Here is a 19,694-nt window from a genome sequence, read left to right on the forward strand (position 1 = left end):
GCGTACAATGGGGCAAAAGTGGTCCCCATCGCTGTCCCTTTAATTTGATGCTAATATTTTCCCTCAAATTTAAAATAATTGTGGGTGAGGATAAAAACAATAGAGGCTAAGATAAAGGTAAGTTGTACCTCGTAGGTTCTGTATAGAGAACCTGTCCACCCTTGATCGTGATGAGCAGGCAGTGGATGCTGTATGCCCCCTGCCAACATTTAAAATTGCATAAGGAAATCCTTGTGCAGAGTCATTCTACTAATTGCATGAGAGCAGGATTTGTCAATACCCAGAACAAACTTCTGCTAGGGCTTCTGCCACTTAATAGCTGGAGCTCTGCATTTTGACTTAATTTAAAGACAAATACAATTGTGACCATAATCTAAGGAAGGAATGATGCCAAATGTTTATTCTTCACATAGTTTAGAAATGTTTAATTTAAATTTACGGAGTTGCTACATACTACATGAGAATAGACTGACCATGACATATGGACACATGGTAATAAATAAAAAAATACCGGCTAGATTTAGAGTTTTGTCGGTAACGACCCGCATAGCTAACGCATGCTTTTTTTCCCCCGCACCTTTTAAATACCGCTGGTATTTAGAGTTCACAGAATGGCTGCGTTTTCAGTGCGTTAGGCTCCAAAAAAGGAGCGTAGAGCATAATTTACCGCCACTGCAACTCTCGATACCAGCAGTGCTTACGGACGCGGCCAGCTTCAAAAACGTGCTCGTGCACGATTCCCCCATAGGAAACAGTGGGGCAGTTTGAGCTGAAAAAAAACCTAACACCTGCAAAAAAGCAGCGTTAAGCTCCTAACGCAGCCCCATTATTTCCTATGGGGAAACACTTCCTAAGTCTGCACCTTACACCCTAACATGTACCCCGAGTCTAAACACCCCTAACCTTACTCTTATTAACCTCTAATCTGCCGCCCCCGCTATCGCTGACCCCTGCATATTATTATTAACCCCTAATCTGCCGCTCCGTACACCGCCGCAACCTACATTATCCCTATGTACCCCTAATCTGCTGCCCATAACACCGCCGACCCCTATATTATATTTATTAACCCCTAATCTGCCCCCACAACGTTGCCTCCATCTGCCTACACTTATTAACCCCTAATCTGCCCACCGTACCTCACCGCTACTCTAATAATTTTTTTAACCCCTAAAGCTAAGTCTAACCCTAACCCTAACACCCCCCTAAATTAAATATAATTTAAATCTATCTAAATAAATTAACTCTTATTAAATAAATTATTCCTATTTAAAGCTAAATACTTACCTGTAAAATAAATCCTAATGTAGATACAATATAAATAATAATTATATTGTAGCTATTTTAGGATTAATATTTATTTTACAGGCAACTTTGTATTTAGTTTAACCAGGTACAATAGCTATTAAATAGTTAAGAACTATTTAATAGCTACCTAGTTAAAATAATTACAAAATTACCTGTAAAATAAATCCTAACCTAAGTTACAATTAGACATAACTCTACACTAGCAATAAATTAAATAAATAAAATACCTACAATTATCTACAATTAAACCTAACACTACACTATCAATAAATAAATAAAATAAAATACTTTCAAATAAATACAATTAAATAAACTAACTAAAGTACAAAAAATAAAAAAGCTAAGTTACAAAAAAAAATAAAAATAATTACAAACATAATAAAAATATTACAACAATTTTAAGCTAATTACACCTACTCTAAGCCCCCTAATAAAATAACAAAGCCCCCAAAATAAAAAAATGCCCTACCCTATTCTAAAATTAAAATAGAAAAGCTCTTTTACCTTACCAGCCTGTAAAAATACAATACCCCCCCAACATTACAACCCACCACCCACATACCCCTAATCTAACCCAAACCCCCCTTAAATAAACCTAACACTAAGCCCCTGAAGATCTTCCTACCTTATCTTCACCATGCCAGGTATCACCGATCGCTCCAGGCTCCGAAATCTACATCCAAGCCCAAGCAGGGGCTGGAGATCCATCATCCGGCTGAAGTCTTCTATCAAGCGATGGCTGAAGAGGTCCAGAAGAGGCTCCAAAGTCTTCATGCTATCCGGGCAGAAGAGTAGATCCGGACCGGCAACCATCTTCTTCAAAGCGGTGACAAGCGGCTCCATGTTGAAGACCTCCGGCACGGATCCATCCTCTTCTTGCGACGTCCTAAGTCCGAATTAAGGTTCCTTTAAATGACGTCATCCAAGATGGCGTCCCTCGAATTCCGATTGGCTTATAGGATTCTATCAGCCAATCGGAATTAAGGTAGGAAAAATCTGATTGGCTGATGGAATCAGCCAATCAGATTCAAGTTCAATCCGATTGGCTGATCCAATCAGCCAATCAGATTGAGCTCGCATTCTATTGGCCGATCGGAACAGCCAATAGGATGCAAGCTCAATCTGATTGGCTGATTCAATCAGCCAATCAGATTTTCCCTACCTAAATTTCGATTGGCTGATAGAATCCTATCAGCCAATCAGAATTTGAGGGACGCCATCTTGGATGACGTCATTTAAAGGAACCTTCATTCGGACTTAGGACGTCGCAAGAAGAGGATGGATCCGCTCCGGAGGTCTTCAACATGGAGCCGCTTGTGACCGCTTGGAAGAAGATGGTTGCCGGTCCGGATCTACTCTTCTGCCCGGATAGGAGGAAGACTTTGGAGCCTCTTCTGGACCTCTTCAGCCATTGCTTGATAGAAGACTTCAGCCGGATGATGGATCTCCAGCCTCCGCTTGGGCTTGGATGAAGATTTCGGATCCTGGAGCGATCGGTGATACCTGGCATGGTGAAGACAAGTTAGGAAGATCTTCAGGGGCTTAGTGTTAGGTTTATTTAAGGGGGGTTTGGGTTAGATTAGGGGTATGTGGGTGGTGGGTTTTAATGTTGGGGGGGGCTATTGTATGTTTTTTTTTTACAGGCAAAAGAGCTGAATTCTTTGGGGTATGCCCCGCAAAAGGCCCTTTTAAGGGCTGGTAAGGTAAAAGAGCTTTTCTATTTTAATTTTAGAATAGGGTAGGGCATTTTTTTATTTTGGGGGGCTTTGTTATTTTATTAGGGGGCTTAGAGTAGGTGTAATTAGCTTAAAATTGTTGTAATATTTTTATTATGTTTGTAATTAATTTTTTTTATTTTTTGTAACTTAGCTTTTTTATTTTTTGTACTTTAGTTAGTTTATTTAATTGTATTTATTTGTAGGTATTTTATTTAATTTATTTATTGATAGTGTAGTGTTAGGTTTAATTGTAGATAATTGTAGGTATTTTATTTAATTAATTTATTGATAGTGTAGTGTTAGGTTTAATTGTAACTTAGGTTAGGTTAATCATATTAATTAAAAAATTCTAAAAGTGATATAAAGTTATAAATTGCACAGGTCATTTACTAATGTTATTGATTAAGTAAAAATAAACTTGCATTCAGACATATTAGGCGATTATCATCAACAGTGAACTTTTATTGCGTGTAATTTTAAAAATTTGGGATAAAGTTGATGTGGTCTTAAAACAGCAAATACATTACCCTATAGTCACACACAATTAGCTGTCACTTGTACACCATTGTAAGAAACCAAACAATATTTTAAAAATAAAAACCTAAAATTGAAGACCATAACATTTTCACTATTGAGTACATAACAAACTGATCTAATCAATAGAACTTCACCATTAAAGTTTTGCTGTTGTAAACTGTGTAAACTGGTGGTAATATAAAATGTCTTGATAGACTGTAATGGAAATACTTGTTACCACCAGTTTACACAGATTACAACAGGAATAGATGCTAGATACACATCATAAAAACTCTAAGGGCTCATTTCCATTGAGGTGGTAAAGTATGTGAACTGGTGGTAAAAACATTTATCTTCATTAAAGTATATGAAGAATTTTTATGTTACCACCCATTTCCAAACTTTACCATCTCAATGGAAACTAAGCCTAAAATTGTAGATTCCCTTGTAAAATGAAAGTTACCAAATGGGTGAGTTTACTTTATGGTCTTATTATGTAAGGTCAGGGCTACATTCATACAACTCAGTCGTGTTCTATGTGTTTATGATGACAGAACCCCTCTGTGATATTATAAGTCCATATGAAGGGGTTACAATATACATGCTGGAGTGATTGAACTGATCAAGCACAAGCTGATGGGCTGGTGTCCGGTCTTTAATGGTTTTGTGTCTTACACAAAATAAACTGAAATAACTTTCTACAACTCTGCATCAGTTTGTTGGTTCCCAAAATGAGAACGAGAGATTGCAGGGAAGGAGAGGCCAGCAGCAGTATATCTATCCCAAGGTACTCAATACTCAGTGGTGATTGAATGAAACTTGTCATAATAATTTCAGCAATATAGAAGTTGAGAAAGATGAAGAGAAGGGACAGCATTGTTCTTACTGCAGTTCTATGAACCTTCAGACTGTCACCTTCTTGCATGTTCTTCCTCATGTTGCCTGTGTGCTTTCTGAGAGTCCAAATGATGCAAACGGTGGTGCATATTGTAATGAGGAAAGGAAAGAAAATGTTTGGAGCCAGAGAAACTAATATAGCAGTATAGCTGAATGTGTTATCAGTTTGATTTATTAAGTTGTTGGGAGCGAGGAGAGATGTTTTATTTGCTTCCAGTTTATTGGAAAAACTCAAGATTCCAGGGATGGTGAAGAAGAGGGAAACCAGTTCTGCTGACAATATTAGCCAAGGCACTAAAACATCAATCTTCATTTTTAATCTGAGAATGGAGCCAGCTTTGAAATGAACAATCTTTACACAGTAGAATAAGCAGAGCAAAGCTGAGAGCCATGAGCTGGACATGATCGTGAAAACACTAGATCCATATGAAAGTTGACTCAGTTCAGTTGACTGAATTGGTAGATTCAATACTGCTGCAAAAATCATAAATGTGCTCAAAAAAGGGTACAACACATTAGAAATGCTGAGTGCAAGAATGATCTGATCACAGGAGCTCAACGTTACGCCTTTATAGCACTGCAATAAATACACGCACACTATAAAGCTGCTAGTGACTATCCCAGCAATGATTTCACCTATAATAATAATAAAAAACACAAAGATATAGATTTCAGAGACTCCAAGACCATTTTCTTCCATGGCATGAGGATGTTTTTGTAAATCTGTAAGGAATTCTCACTGCTCTTGATTTACTAGCGGAGAGACTCATACGTCTGAAAGAGCTGTCACTGTCAGCAGCTCCTTATCAGCGTTAATTCCCAGTCTAAAGATTTGAATAAATGCAAAATAAGATGATATTCTATTAGTGTTAAAGAACAATAACAGCTCTACTGGAAAAAATGTAGTGCAAGAGTTAAAAAAAACTTCCAACCCCCAATAAAAAATAGCATTTTCTCACATTTTTCTTTAATTGTGGCTATGCCCTCGTCTTTCATCCTTCAACTCCAGTCCCAACTGCTTGTGGTTTTACCCTCAACCCACCCCATGGAGGTTAACACTAAACACTAACTTTGAAAGTTCACCAATTCACAATGCTGATTGATTAAAAGTATTGACCATTCAGGATGCTCTTACAAGTTTATATATTACATAAATTCTAATATACATAGATAAAACATATTTATGTAGATAATATAATTTTAATTTATCTAAAAAAATAATAATATGTAAACTTTTTTTATTTTATATTTCAACTTAGGCAGTCTTAAATCTTAGGTGGATTTAAAGATGGACAATATTACTTGGGTTACTTATGTTGAGGAGGGTGATTTTGCCTGCAGTGGGACTTGTTGTTTTACTTCTAATATTGCGTCTGTGCTGTAAATAACGTATTCTACATTATTTACATATTTGTTACAGAGTATCTGAAATATTAGAAATAACCAGCTTAAAAAAACAATGACTTGAATGTGACCAATGAAAATGAGGATGTTACATCCAATTAAATGACAGCAAATGGTTTAAATAAGACACAAAGGGGTACTGAGTTTATGTCTTGATAAAGCTTTGTGGGCAAAAAGCATCAATGACAGGACACGACAGGACACTGTTTAACCCTGCGTCATTCTACAATACTTAACACTGACCTTCTGAGCCAAGTGGTTAAGGGGCATATAGAAGTTCCCAACTGAACTAAATATTGAAACTATATAATAGAGTAGAATTGCTCTATTAGTTTCACTGAACTGCAGAAATCCTAACAGCCGCTGGTGATAAGAGCAAATAAACTGTATTCAATGCTTTTTCAACCCCTTATTGACCGGACAATTTTTAAATTTTCTTGCCATTAAGAACCAGGGCTGATTTTACATTTTTGCAGTGTTTGTGTTTAGCTGTAATTTTCCTCTTACTCATTTACTTTACCCACACATATTATATACCGTTTTTCTCGCCATTAAATGGACTTTCTGAATATACAATTATTTTCATCAAATCATATCATTTACTATAAAAAAATATATAAAATATGATGAAAAAATTGAAAAAAACACACTTTCTAACTTTGACCCCAAAATCTGTAACACATCTACAACCACTAAAAAAAACACCTATGCTAAATAGTTTCTACATTTTGTCCTGAGTTTAGAAATACCCAATGTTTACATGTTCTTTGCTTTTTTTGCAAGTTATAGGGCAATAAGTACAAGTAGCACTTTGCTATTTCCAAACCATTTTTTTTTTCAAAATTAACGATAGTTACATTTAACACTGATATCTGTCAGGAAACTATGAATAACCCTTCACATGTATATATATATATATATATATATATATATATACATATATATATATATATATATATATATATATATATATTAGACAATTTAAAGCATTGATCTAGGCCCATATTGGTATAGATCATGCCACCATTTCACCGCCAAATGCAATCTAATAAAAAATAAAGTTAACTTTTTCACTAACTTTAGGTTTCTCACTGAAATTATTTACAAACAGCTTGTGCAATTATGGCACAAATAGTTGTAAATGCTTTTCTGGGATCCCCTTTGTTCAGAAATAGCAGACATATATGACTTTGGCATTGCTTTTTTGTAATTAGAAGGCCGCTAAATGCAGCTGCACACCACACTTGAATTATGCCCAGCAGTAAAGGGGTTAATTAGGTAGCTTGTAATGTTAATTTTAGCTTTAGTGTAAAGATCAGCCTCCCACCTGACACATCCCACCCCCTGATCCCTCCCTGACCCCTCTCAAACAGCTCTCTTCTCTCCCCCACCCCTTAAAGGTCACCCCATCTTAAGTTCTGGAAGAAAGTCTGCCAGTATACAAATAAAAGTAGTTTTTTAATATTTTTTTAAATATATTTACTGCAGCATAGGATTCCCCCTTACCCCCAACCTCCCTGATCCCCCCAGCTCTCTAACCCTCCCCCCTCTACCTAATTGCCACCATCTTGGGTACTGGCAGCTATCTGCCAGTGAAATACAAAGCAACCAATGGCACTACTGGAAAGGTTATAGGGAACCCACTATAATGAATTCAAATCCAGGTGTGGAAAATTATCTACACCTATAAATAATGATATATTATTCTATTGGTCTCTGTGCTGTCTTGTACTGCTTCTTGCAAAGCTGCCTGCCAGTACCCAGTTTGCTAAAATTTTTGCTTTTTTTATAAATAAAAATACCCCCCACCATTTTTAAGTATAGCTGTTCATCAATACCCTACCCTCTACCCCTCCCAGATCCCTTTTCCAAAACATATTCCTCCTCTGGCTCCTTCCAAATCACTATACTTTTTCTGTAGTGTAGCAGTCCCACATGCTCTCGCCCCCCTTGTGCATGCTCCCTCACCCACACATGCACTCCCAGACCTCTCACGAGCACTCGCGTTCCTCCTCCCACCCCCTCCAGTGATCGGCCGCCCACCCACTTCCTTCCTATCCCTCCCACGCCACCAACAATCAACACCATCACTGGCCGATGCAGAAAGGGCCACAGTGTGTCTCTCTCTGTATTGGTTGCTTAAAAAAGGGTATTGCACAATGCCTCAATGTCGAGGCATCGCTGCAATACCCTGAAAGCCACTGGAAGCGATCACGATGGCTTGCAGCGCTTAAAACCGTTAATGACTGGTTTTTGTAGGACGTGCCTGGAACATCCTTGGTGGTTGAGGGGTTAATTCTGGTGAGGAAATCCCCATTCATTGACATCGCTGAACTTAATCACTTGATCTGCAGTCCAGAGGAACCCCCGGAGACCACGTAGCTGGCAGGAGACTCTGTAGCTAGAAAACTATAGTGAGGCTGTTGCTTTGAAGAAAAGGATCTGTGAGGTAATAGATACCTAATGAAGAGTCTCAGCGACCAAAGTTTGGAGAAAATGCAAGAGACCATGTGACCAGCAATTCCAAGTACTTGCTGTAGTCGAAAGAACTGTGGTAAGACAGACGTCTAGAGAAGCTGAGTTTGGGCCCATCCCAGAAGTGGGCTGAGTGACTTCCAATTTTAGAGGTAGGCTGAGTGATTTGGTGCCTAAATCTTAGTACCATTACCAATATTTATATTAACACTATTAATAACTGAACCTTCAGTCATTAAATTATTATCTGATTCTTGTGCATCCTTTTTAATAACATGGAATCTAATTGACTCTTTGCAAAGGATATTCATATACTGGTTTGGATCTATTTTTTAGGACTGTGTTTAATTATAAGTGAGACATCCTTATACCTGCTATAAAATAAAGATGTTTTAACATTAAGTTTTTAGGATTATGTTTTATTATTAAGTCCACATATTAAATAATAAGTTTCTGTTTATTAATACTATTTTGCAGATTACTATTATTTTCATTCAAAACAACTGTAACTATATCCAAGCTTGTGTAAGCCCTGCTTTTATTTTTATTTTTTCTCTTTTTTAAATATTAGAAATAAAACAGGTTCAGTACAGTGTGAATTTATAGCGGCTATTCAAATACAATATCAAACATATTAAAAGATGTTTTACATTCAAAACTAAAAAACTTTGGTCAAATGAAAAATCCCATGGCTACTGTCTTCTAGGATACTAATAACCTAAGCCCTAGAACACCTACAAAAGCTAAAAACACATTTACAGTATGGTATATATATATATATATATATATATATATATATATATATAAATAAATCCTCAATGAATAAATATAGCTACAACTCACAGCTCCTACAGATTTATTAATACGTTGTTTTGTTTATTTTTTTTTGTCCTTTATTAATAATAGTGATCGGAAACATGATAAATATATAGGTGTCCATTGGAGTTTCATAGGTGTTCCATGTGAGTGACCTATATTTTTATGGGGAAACATCATTGGGAGTTTCTAAGTTTAAAAGGACTATCATCCATCTTGTAGGCACCTTTTCATCTATACCAGTCTTGCCTGCCTTTCAGTGGTGAGATTATAACTTCAAGAAATCCTTTGACTGCACAGTGAAAATTTGTTTACATCTTTATTATTGGAACTGTTACTACACAGATGCCACTTTTACTTTTACTGAAGACGCATTCTCTGTTGTGAAGATGCACTATAAATACATTCACCATCCCCAGTGCCGAGATGCTTGTTCGCTGATTTTTATTCAGACAGTGATCCCTATTGACTCCTATGGAAGGCTAATTGCTACTCATTGGGACAGAGAGGGTCCGCCCACTTTTTAACAACATTTTGTAGCATGGATTGCGAGACTGGCAATCCAAAAAGGCAATTTATTGTGGGTCCTAGAGCTGTTTATAAAACTCTATGGGTTGATTTGAGAATGGGTTAGCTATCAGCAGGACTTAATTTATTAGCTGATAGGAAAACTAACCAATATAAGCACATACTGAAAGACCCATCCTTTCTCACTCTGTCACATGTCACTTAGGGAGGAGTGAATGTTTTGTAACATTCAAAAAATTAAACTAATTTTAACACATTTATTTGTTCATTTTGAATTTCACATATTTGTGAAACATTCAAAAATTTGTTTTATAGTATTTCTAAAGATATCTTTAAATGTAATATTAAATTAGAATTTTTGTAATAATTTAATTACTAATTATGCAATATTTGAATTAAAAAAAATTGAATCAATATATTTGTAATAATCTAATGCTCTCTTTAAATGTAATATTTGAATTATGCAACATTCTAAATAAAATTATTTGAATTAATCTATTTGTATCTATTATGTATCAATTTACTAAATTCCCTACCACATGAAATATTGAACTTCTGAATAGTATTTGTAAAATCGAATGTTGCATTCAAAATTTTAAATATGGATATTCAGTCTAATTATAAATATTCAAAAACAAAAGCAACATTCAGAAACCATAAATAACATTCAATTACAACATTTTAATGGATTTTCCTTTTTATCAGCGTCCACAGGAATATTTGTTCTACCAATTGAATTGCCCTTCCCTATTGTCATTTTTATTATTCCAGCATATATTATTTATTTCCCTATATTTTTTATAGAATTTTTATAATATTTTAGTACATCCATAATAATTATTTACATTATTTATATTTTTCAATATTTTATATTCAATAAATAAATAAATAATGCACCCTAAGATAACTCATGTTGAGTTAGCACACATGAAGAATTATTGTATAACAATATAAAAGAGTTAGTGGTGTTAAGTTGCGTATTCCACTAGGTTTCAAGGAAAGTCATTCACAAACGTAATTCTAAAAATACCAGGTGAGACTTTAACGTTAGTGACGCATGTACTCCAATGATGTCAGCATAAATCATAGGACATTAGGAATTATGTTTGTGAATGACTTTCCTTGAAACCTTGTGGAATACGGCAACTTAACACCACTAACTCTTTTATATTGTTATATTCTATCTCCCCTCTTTAGTGGTGTTCAATTGAAGTGAGTTGTGATCTTTAAGCATATATATTTTTCCCTCAAGGCAGACATTTTATACTTAATATTCACCTAGATTACGAGTTGTGCGTTATGAGTCAAATAGCAGCGTTGTGGCCCATAATGCATAATTTTCCCTAACGCAGCCATTACGAGTCTTGGCGGTATAACTGTACCACAAGCCTTTTAGCCTTTTATGCAACATCAGTACCGCACTCATAAAAATGACGTTTTTTAATGTGATTCCAATAGCGCCAATATTGCGAGTTTTGCATTCCGGCTAAAAAGCGAGCGTTACAGCCTTAAACAACAAGATCTGTAACGCCATCTAAAGTCAGTAGTTATGAGTTTTACGCTACAAAGCTGTATAAAACTCATAACTAAAGTATTAAAAAGTAAACTAACACCAATAAACTACCTATGAACTCCTAAACTGAGGCCCTCCCGCATCACAAACACTATATTAAATGTATTAACCCCTAATCTGCCGCTCCCAATATCGCTGCAACTTTAAAAAAATATTAACCCCTATTCCGATGCTCCCTGACATCCTCACCACTATACTAAAGTTATTAACCCCTAAACCACCGCCCTTTCACATAGCAAACACTATTTAAATATTATTAACCCCTAACCTGCCGTCTGCCCACATCGCCCCACTATACTAAAGTTATTAAGCCCTACACCGCTGCCACTATACTAAACCTATTAACCCCTAAACCGCAAGCCCCCCACAACAAAATATACTAAACTAAACTATTAACCCCTAAACTGAAAGCCCCCCACATCAAAAGAAACAAAATTAAACTATTTACCCCTAAACCTAACAAACCCCTAACTTTATATTAAAATTACAATTTCCCTATCTTAATTTAAATTAAAACTTACCTGTCAAATTAAAAAAAATAAGATTAAACTACCAATTAAACTAATATAATAATTAAACTAAAATTAAACTTACTTCCAATTAAATTAAACTAAACTACACATTAAAATTATCCTAACACTACTCTAAAAATTACAAAGTATCTATATACAAAACAGAAAATTCTGTTACAAAAAATAACAAACACTAAGAGGCCTATTTATCAAGCTGTCAACCCCAAATACGCTGAAATTCCGAAGCGTAATTGTGGCGAGCCTGATTAGCCTTATTTATCAAAGCCTACAGACCGGCAAAAGTTGTAATCTGCGACGTAACATACGATCCGCCGGTTTCAGTCAACACAATACTACTCTTTCATTGTATGCGGATGATGATATTATTTTATTTTATATTTGGAACTCCAAAAAGAATATACCAATACTCACAACTTGACAGTGCCAATCAGGAAATAAACCAACAACACAAATTTGAATGTAAATGGTTGGAATTTATTAGGGGATACAGAAACAACATATAATTATATTTGAATCCTTTTTGGATCCCACCGCTACTAAGATAGACTAAACAATGTTATTAAATTTTTTATTTTTTTTTTCTCCCCTGCCTGCCGCGCTTCAACCCCCCCTATAGGAACATTTTTAGAATATGCTATTGTGTTTTTTTTTTCTTTCTTTTGAAATAATAATCTAAAGTTTGCTAGTAATCTTAGTTTAAACATATAAAGAACTTTTTTCTTTGTTATTTGATTGCAATAGTATTTGGAAAATGTTGCGTTTTTTTTCTTTTTTCTGTACAAATATACGTAATAGTCTGTGTAGTAACAGAAGATATGTACGTTTAAGTATAATTATATAACAATTGGTGCGGATGGAAATGCTTTGTAATGTATTACTATGCTGATGTGGAAGTAACGTCTATATTCTGTGACTGTACTGTTAACCTCAAATAAAAAAAAAAAAGAATAAAAAAAAAAAGAATATACCAGTACTCCTGAATATTATTGCTGAGTTTAGTAAGTTTGCTGGTTATAGGATCAACCTCTCTAAATCAGAGATTCTATGGGTGACTGAAAATAAAAATATTTTTTTGGATAACCCCTTTAAATTGTCAGAAAGAAGCATTAAATATTTGGGAATTATAATTTCCAAAACCCGGAAGAATAGTATGACTATAATTATACTCCTATGTGGCAAAAATGTTTCTCTGATTTAAATCGATGGAGTAAACTGCCTCTGACTTTGTCGGCAAAAATAGCCCTAATAAAAATGCGGTTAATCCCGAAAATTCTATTATTGCTACAAAATATCCCCCTATTCTTATGTAAGAAAGATATCCAAAAATGTAACTCTAACTGTTCTCGCTTTCTTTGGGATTCATTAAAACCATGTATTTCATTAATAAGATTGACACATCCCAAAGATATGGGTGGCTTCGCCTACCTTAACATTAAAAACTACAATCTGGCATGTATGTCAAAAATTAGTTTGGACTGGCTTACAGAAGCTGATTTTATAACAAATTATAAGATAGAAGAAGCTATAATAGCTCCATACTCTCTCAAAGCTTTCTTACACTCCAATCAGCTCAAATATATTAAAGATTACACCTTGAAATATATGATTTATGAGCTGGTCTGTTACACTTAGTTATTTATTCGTTTTATTTACATAGATAATAGCCAAAGACAACTAAACTGATGCTTGACCTGGTGTCCCTGGCTGTGTGCCCATATATTGTTCTAAATTGTGAATGAGCCTAGGGGCTTGGATGTCTGCGGCCGAGATGTCTGAGCCTTTCCACTCTTTTATCTATAGATAAAGTTTGCAGATTATATTCAGATTGGAGACTTTATATTCAGCTGGAGCATACTAATATTCAATATTTGCTATGGCTTTATACCTTTTATTAATAGCTCCAGATAACTGTTCACTACTGAGGTTTGATGGGTTATAGTAAATGTCTTGGAAATATGGGTAAGAAACAGGCAGCATACATGTGTTAGACTTCAAATGCATAAACTGGTGTTGTGGCCATCGCTATACTATAACACATAACATTTCTTTAAAGTATCTGACATGCCTCTTGTGCAGGCTGGACCTGCACTGTTGCTATTATTTGTGGCCTATACCAGATATAATATCAGCCCTACATGTAATTAGCTAAATTGTATTTATCCACTAGTAACTCATTTACTCGCAAGACTCTCTTTATGGATATGCCTCTTAGTAACGTTGAAGCTTGCTTATTCTGAGTCACAATGCAACAGTTTACTTTGTCTTTATATGGAGACACATTTTTTTTTTAGTATATGCTATATATCACGCTTACAAAACTGTTTGATTGTAGCTTAGTTACTTTACATCAGGACGCAGTAGCTTATCTTGCACCCCTTAGAAATGTACGACTCTCTGATATACCTTGTTTAATTTTATTTCATTTACCACCTCCTCCCCTCCATAATAATATACCTCCTAATTTGGGAGGGTTAACGGTTTATCTTGCCTATACGGCACCCTAACTACTTTCCTTATATGTATATCTTGCGGTATACCATAATCTTGACCATATCTCTTCTACTTAGCTCTGCAAGATGGGTTAACGATTTTCATTTCTAAGCCCCTTTTTCTTTTATAGCTATTCAACTATCCATACATACACTAGCGTTAATTACTACTTCCCTTTTTACAACATACCCCAGACTTAACAATATCTCCCATTGTAAGAACCTACTTATGTCATGACGCTTTTTGTCTAGTGTTGACCATTGATTTCTACTGCTTAAATGTATTGTAAAATGTAAAACTGAGAACCTCTGTTATGCAGGACAGTATGTTAATTTCAGATACAATATTGTTAAGTATTTCACTTTGATGCATGACTTTATGTGTTGTTCAAGGATTCTTAATAAAAAAAAAGAATTTAAAAAATAAATAAATATGTGATTTACAATGTAGTTCTAGCGTGGAGTAAAGTCTGTATACATCTTGGGATAAACAATGAAAAGTACAAAGAAGTGGGGATAAAGCCTAAAAGACCTATCTAAAAATCAATGTAGGTCAAATATCAAATTGAGAAATCAATAATAATAAGCGTCACTATGGAGGAGGATATAATGTGCACACTTCCAAAAAATATATTAATTCATTTGCTAATGTTCATATCAATATTCAAAAGACTTTTCATGTAAATCACACAGTAAACAATAGGTAATAGTCTCACCTCATACTCTTCACAAAAATCCCAACATTACCATCATGGCAAGCGACTACTTCAGGTGGGTCCCGCCGGCTTAAGGGACACTCCCAAAGCTGCCTCAGCGTGGCCGCTTAGCAGGTCACTCACCACTCGATCAGGCCGCATGCCAACTCGCTGCTTGCGAGGAAGGGGGAAGGAGGTGACGTCACTGGTGACGGATCCAGGTTCCAGTTTCAATACGGGCAAATCAGAATGGAGGTGTATCACTATTCCGATAACAGGGTATTCCAAAAAGACAGCAGCTGTTAGATCCTCAAGCGCTTATGTGAACCAATACAACAAGGTAACGATCCGTCCTAGCTGGTAATAAAGTAGTGAAGCAAGAGGTGCGGACAGTTCATTTAAAATAGTAAAGATTTTATTCCAAAATTCGTTAAAAAAAAACAGGAACAAGCAATAATAGGCAGAGTATGTGTAACACCTAAGCTGGCTTACGCGTTTCGGCGTTAGCCGTAGTCATAGCCATAGGTGTTGGGTCTCCTCCCCTGTCTTATATAGCACATAATAAAATTTGATTGGTTAATAGTTAATCATCTAATAACAATAATACGCCTTCCCTGCTCATTGAGACCTTCACAGTCTACACGGCACATACTAGAGCATAATACTGGTGTAATGAACAATTATGTTTTCAGAGTCATATGATGAAAATTAGAAAATAAACATACAAATATCAAAATAGGAGCTTTGATTAATTGAGCTTAAATGTATCAAATCACCCAAATCCTTTAAAGCAATATGGCTATTTCACCAACATCTGTACATATTTAATACATTTAAAGGATACAGTAAAGCCTATTAATGAATACATAGAAAGCTCAAAATATACCACACCATAGTTCATGAAACATAGATAAATAGTAACAAATACAAATAAAGAAAGGAAAATATTACAAGAATAAAAAAGGAAAAACACAAAAGCAAATGCAAATGCATGTGAATCAACAGTAATTTTAAACCGTATGAGTTCTATTCATTCTTCACTCTGACTAACTCAACAGTACATGGCCAAAACACAAACCCACAAAGGAAAACCTTCTTTTGTCGCTAATATGAAAATATATGCTAAACATGGAGGCGAACCTAATAATGGGAAGACTCATGTACCTAATCAAAACTTGCAAATATTCCTTATTAACTCTTCCAGGTATTAGGTAAATTTTTTTTCTATTTTTCATCATATGACTCTGAAAACATAATTGTTCATTACACCAGTATTATGCTCTAGTATGTGCCGTGTAGACTGTGAAGGTCTCAATGAGCAGGGTAGGCGTATTATTGTTATTAGATGATTAACTATTAACCAATCAAATTTTATTATGTGCTATATAAGACAGGGGAGGAGACCCAACACCTATGGCTATGACTACGGCTAATGCTGAAATGCGTAAGCCAGCTTAGGTGTTACACCTACTCTGTCTATTATTGCTTGTTCCGGTTTTTTAACGAATTTTGGAATGAAATCTTTACTATTTTAAACAAACTGTCCACACCTCTTGCTTTACTACTTTATCACCAGCTAGGACGTATCGTTACCTTGTTGTACTGGTTCACATAAGCGCTTGAGGATCTAACAGCTGCTGTTGCTTTTTTGGAATACCCTGTTATCGGAATAGTGACATACCTCCGTTCGGATTTGCCCGTATTGAAACCGGAACCTGGATCCGTCACCAGTGACGTCACCTCCTTCCCCCTTCCTCGCAAGCAGCGAGTTGGCATGCGGCCTGATCGAGTGTTGAGTGACCTGCTAAGTGGCCAAGCTGAGGCAGCGTTGGGAGTGTCCCTTAAGCCAGTGGGTCCTACCTGAAGTAGCCGCTTGCCATGATGGTAATGTTGGGGTTTTTGTGAAGAGTATGAGGTGAGACTGTTACCTATTGTTTACTGTGTGATTTACATGAAAAGTGTTTTGAAGATTGATATGAACATTGGCAAATGAATTAATATCTTTTTTGGAAGTGTGCACATTATATCCTCCTCCATAGTGACGCTTATTATTATTGATTTCTCAATTTGATATTTGACCTACATTGATTTTTAGATAGTTCTTTTAGGCTTTATACCCTCTTCTTTGTACTTTTCATTGTCTATACAGATACTACTGGTGGTATCAGGGGTTTTGCCTACTTAGCAATCAGTACAACATGGAAGGAACACAGCATATATCACCACAGTTTTTTGCATTAAGACCTGATACGGCACGCTACAATGATACTGCTGACTGTGACCTTATATTTTCTGAAGTTAAAGGTGCCCTTACTTTGGGAACACTTTTTGATCAAATGGAGGTTCTATTACTAAAAGAACTTAAAGCACAATGGGATGTATGGACATTCGAAAGTTACATGAAAGCTAAAATGATACCAAGGGGACTAAGGATATACAAGTTCCCAACTTTTGAAGTAGATATAAATGATAAGGACTTTATCAATACATGGAATGATATCTTGTCTGAATGTTCTTCTCAGTTGATGCTTAGGTTGGTTAAGTATAGGTCACAGGATTTGAGCAAAATTAGGAGGGAAATTGGTGAATTGCAAGTTGAATTAAATAAGAGGAGTTTAGAGTCTAATTTTGTTAAATATGATAACATCTGGGGGCGGAGTTTGGCCACACAGGGAGATGGCCACTTAACACACTAGCTCCTAGGCCCCACTTCCCAAGCAACATAAAAAAAGCTACTTGGCGTACACGGAAAGAGCCCCGAGGACATCTAATAAACCCTAGTACACACGGAGAGGGCAGCGGCAGGAAAAAACAACAGCCGGACTATAGCCCACACAACAGAAATCACAGATCACGGCACCCACATGGCGCTCCGCCATACTCACTGCTGCAGAGGGATAAATGGAGGACTGGTGGTCCATAGGCACAACAGGGGGTAAGAGGCGACCTCTTAGTTATTGACCTGGTGGTGGAGGAACAAGTGAGAAGACTGGGCAGTAATTGTGATAGCCGCATTAGGAGTTCACAACGCCCCCCCTGATTGACACATGGCGCAGCCATAACCAGCAGGCCTAACAGGACTAGGGACCCACTGGAGAAGTGCATAAACAGGTTGAGGCCTTAGGCTGGGCGGTTTATCATACGGTGTGCTGTGTGTTATAGCAGTGGTGGAGCAGGATTGGAAAAGTGAGTGGGCTGTGAAAGTCATAGAAGTGTATATAGATAAACTGCACTCCCCAGACATAAACGTTTCCAGTTAAAACTACAGACTGAGACCTCATAGGCGCAAATAGATACTTATACCCTCTGACACTTCTGAGAGGAGACTACTTATAAATCACCTACAAGGAATAATCCAACAAGGATATAAATAGAGATCACTATATGCTGTGAAACACCTCTTATATACATAGCACACATCTGTGCAAATGCTCATAACAACTCCTCCACAATATATAGGGGTTCAATTGTAACAGTATCATAAAAGCATAAAATAGCTTCTCCTACTCAAATAGCTACATACATCCTGCACACAGGCTCCTAACTACAACTTTATTTATGTGTTTATGACTGTAATTTGCCTGCCGCAGCTTACCACCCATATATACCTCACTGCCAGTGGTCATGCCCGGCCGCAAATTGAACAAGCCAGATAAAAATAACAAATCCAAATCAATACATCAATGTCTAAAAGCCCAAGAAACAGTAGCTTCTAACACAGAAATGGAGACGCCATTAACACAGGAAACAGTATTGTCACAAAACTGACACTAGAATCAGGAAACAACAACCCACTAACTAAGGAAGATCTCAAAACTTTATGCACAAAAGAAGACATAAAAGAAATTGTGGGAGAAGTCAAAGGATGGTATGGCGAACTTAAAAAGGACTTATCTAAGGTATCTAACAGGGTCTCTGTGCTGGAGGAAAACCATAATACTACTGAAAGGGACATCCAACATATCCCAAGACTAGCCTACGAGCAGGAGGAAACTATTCACCACCTACTAGAAAGAGTTGAAGACCTTGATAATAGAAGTATGCGCAACAACCTACGTATAAGGGGTGTCCCTGAAACAGTACATCAGAACGCAATAGAAGGTTGTCTGCAAGATATGTTCAGAACCCTTAAAGGCACATGTGACTCCCCGGATATCTGCATAGAGAGGGCGCATAGGGCTTTGCGTGCAAAACCTCCTCCTAAAGCTCCGCCAAGGGACATAATCTTAAAATTACTTAACCACAAGGACAGAGAAGAGATCCTGCGTCATGCCAGGCAGAAACAAAAATTCACCCATGCAGGGAACCACATACAAATCTTTGCGGATCTATGTCCGACAACATTGCAAAAAAGAAGGGAACTCCACTTTATTACATCCACTCTAAGAGAACAGAAAATCCCTTATTGCTGGGGCTTTCCTGTTTGTATCATTGCTACAAAGGATAACAATACAGTGGTTTACAAATCCCTGGAAGATTTACCACACTTTAATAAGACTTTACAACTAAACATCAAACATCCAGAGGAAGATGGCCATCACACAGGAGAAAAAACACACCTGGATGGGCCCAATGCCACAGCACCACAAAGGATGAGCACATTGCACCATTCTCCAGTAAAGGCGCAAATAACTAGTACAGATGAATCAGGACACTGAATTTACTCTTTACGGGACTATCTATTTGAAGCAGCTATTGTAGCTTAAGGTCGTATGTTTATCTTCATTCTAAAAATGTTTTGT

General features: G+C 36.4%; 1 protein-coding gene across 1 annotated transcript; it reads right to left on the reverse strand.

The window, feature by feature from the left end:
* Positions 1-4,197: 4,197 nt before the first annotated feature.
* LOC128642189 (taste receptor type 2 member 40-like) lies at positions 4,198-5,139 on the reverse strand. Its single transcript, XM_053694871.1, has one exon. It carries the CDS (start codon positions 5,137-5,139, stop codon positions 4,198-4,200), a length of 942 nt encoding a protein of 313 aa, XP_053550846.1.
* Positions 5,140-19,694: the final 14,555 nt, after the last annotated feature.

This window comes from Bombina bombina, chromosome 11 (genome assembly GCF_027579735.1).
Source record: "Bombina bombina isolate aBomBom1 chromosome 11, aBomBom1.pri, whole genome shotgun sequence".
NCBI lineage: Eukaryota > Metazoa > Chordata > Amphibia > Anura > Bombinatoridae > Bombina > Bombina bombina.

Coding starts and splice junctions, on each gene's coding strand:
- LOC128642189 (XM_053694871.1), bottom strand. CDS start 5,139: ATGGAAGAAAATGGTCTTGGAGTCTCTGAAATCTATATCTTTGTGTTT.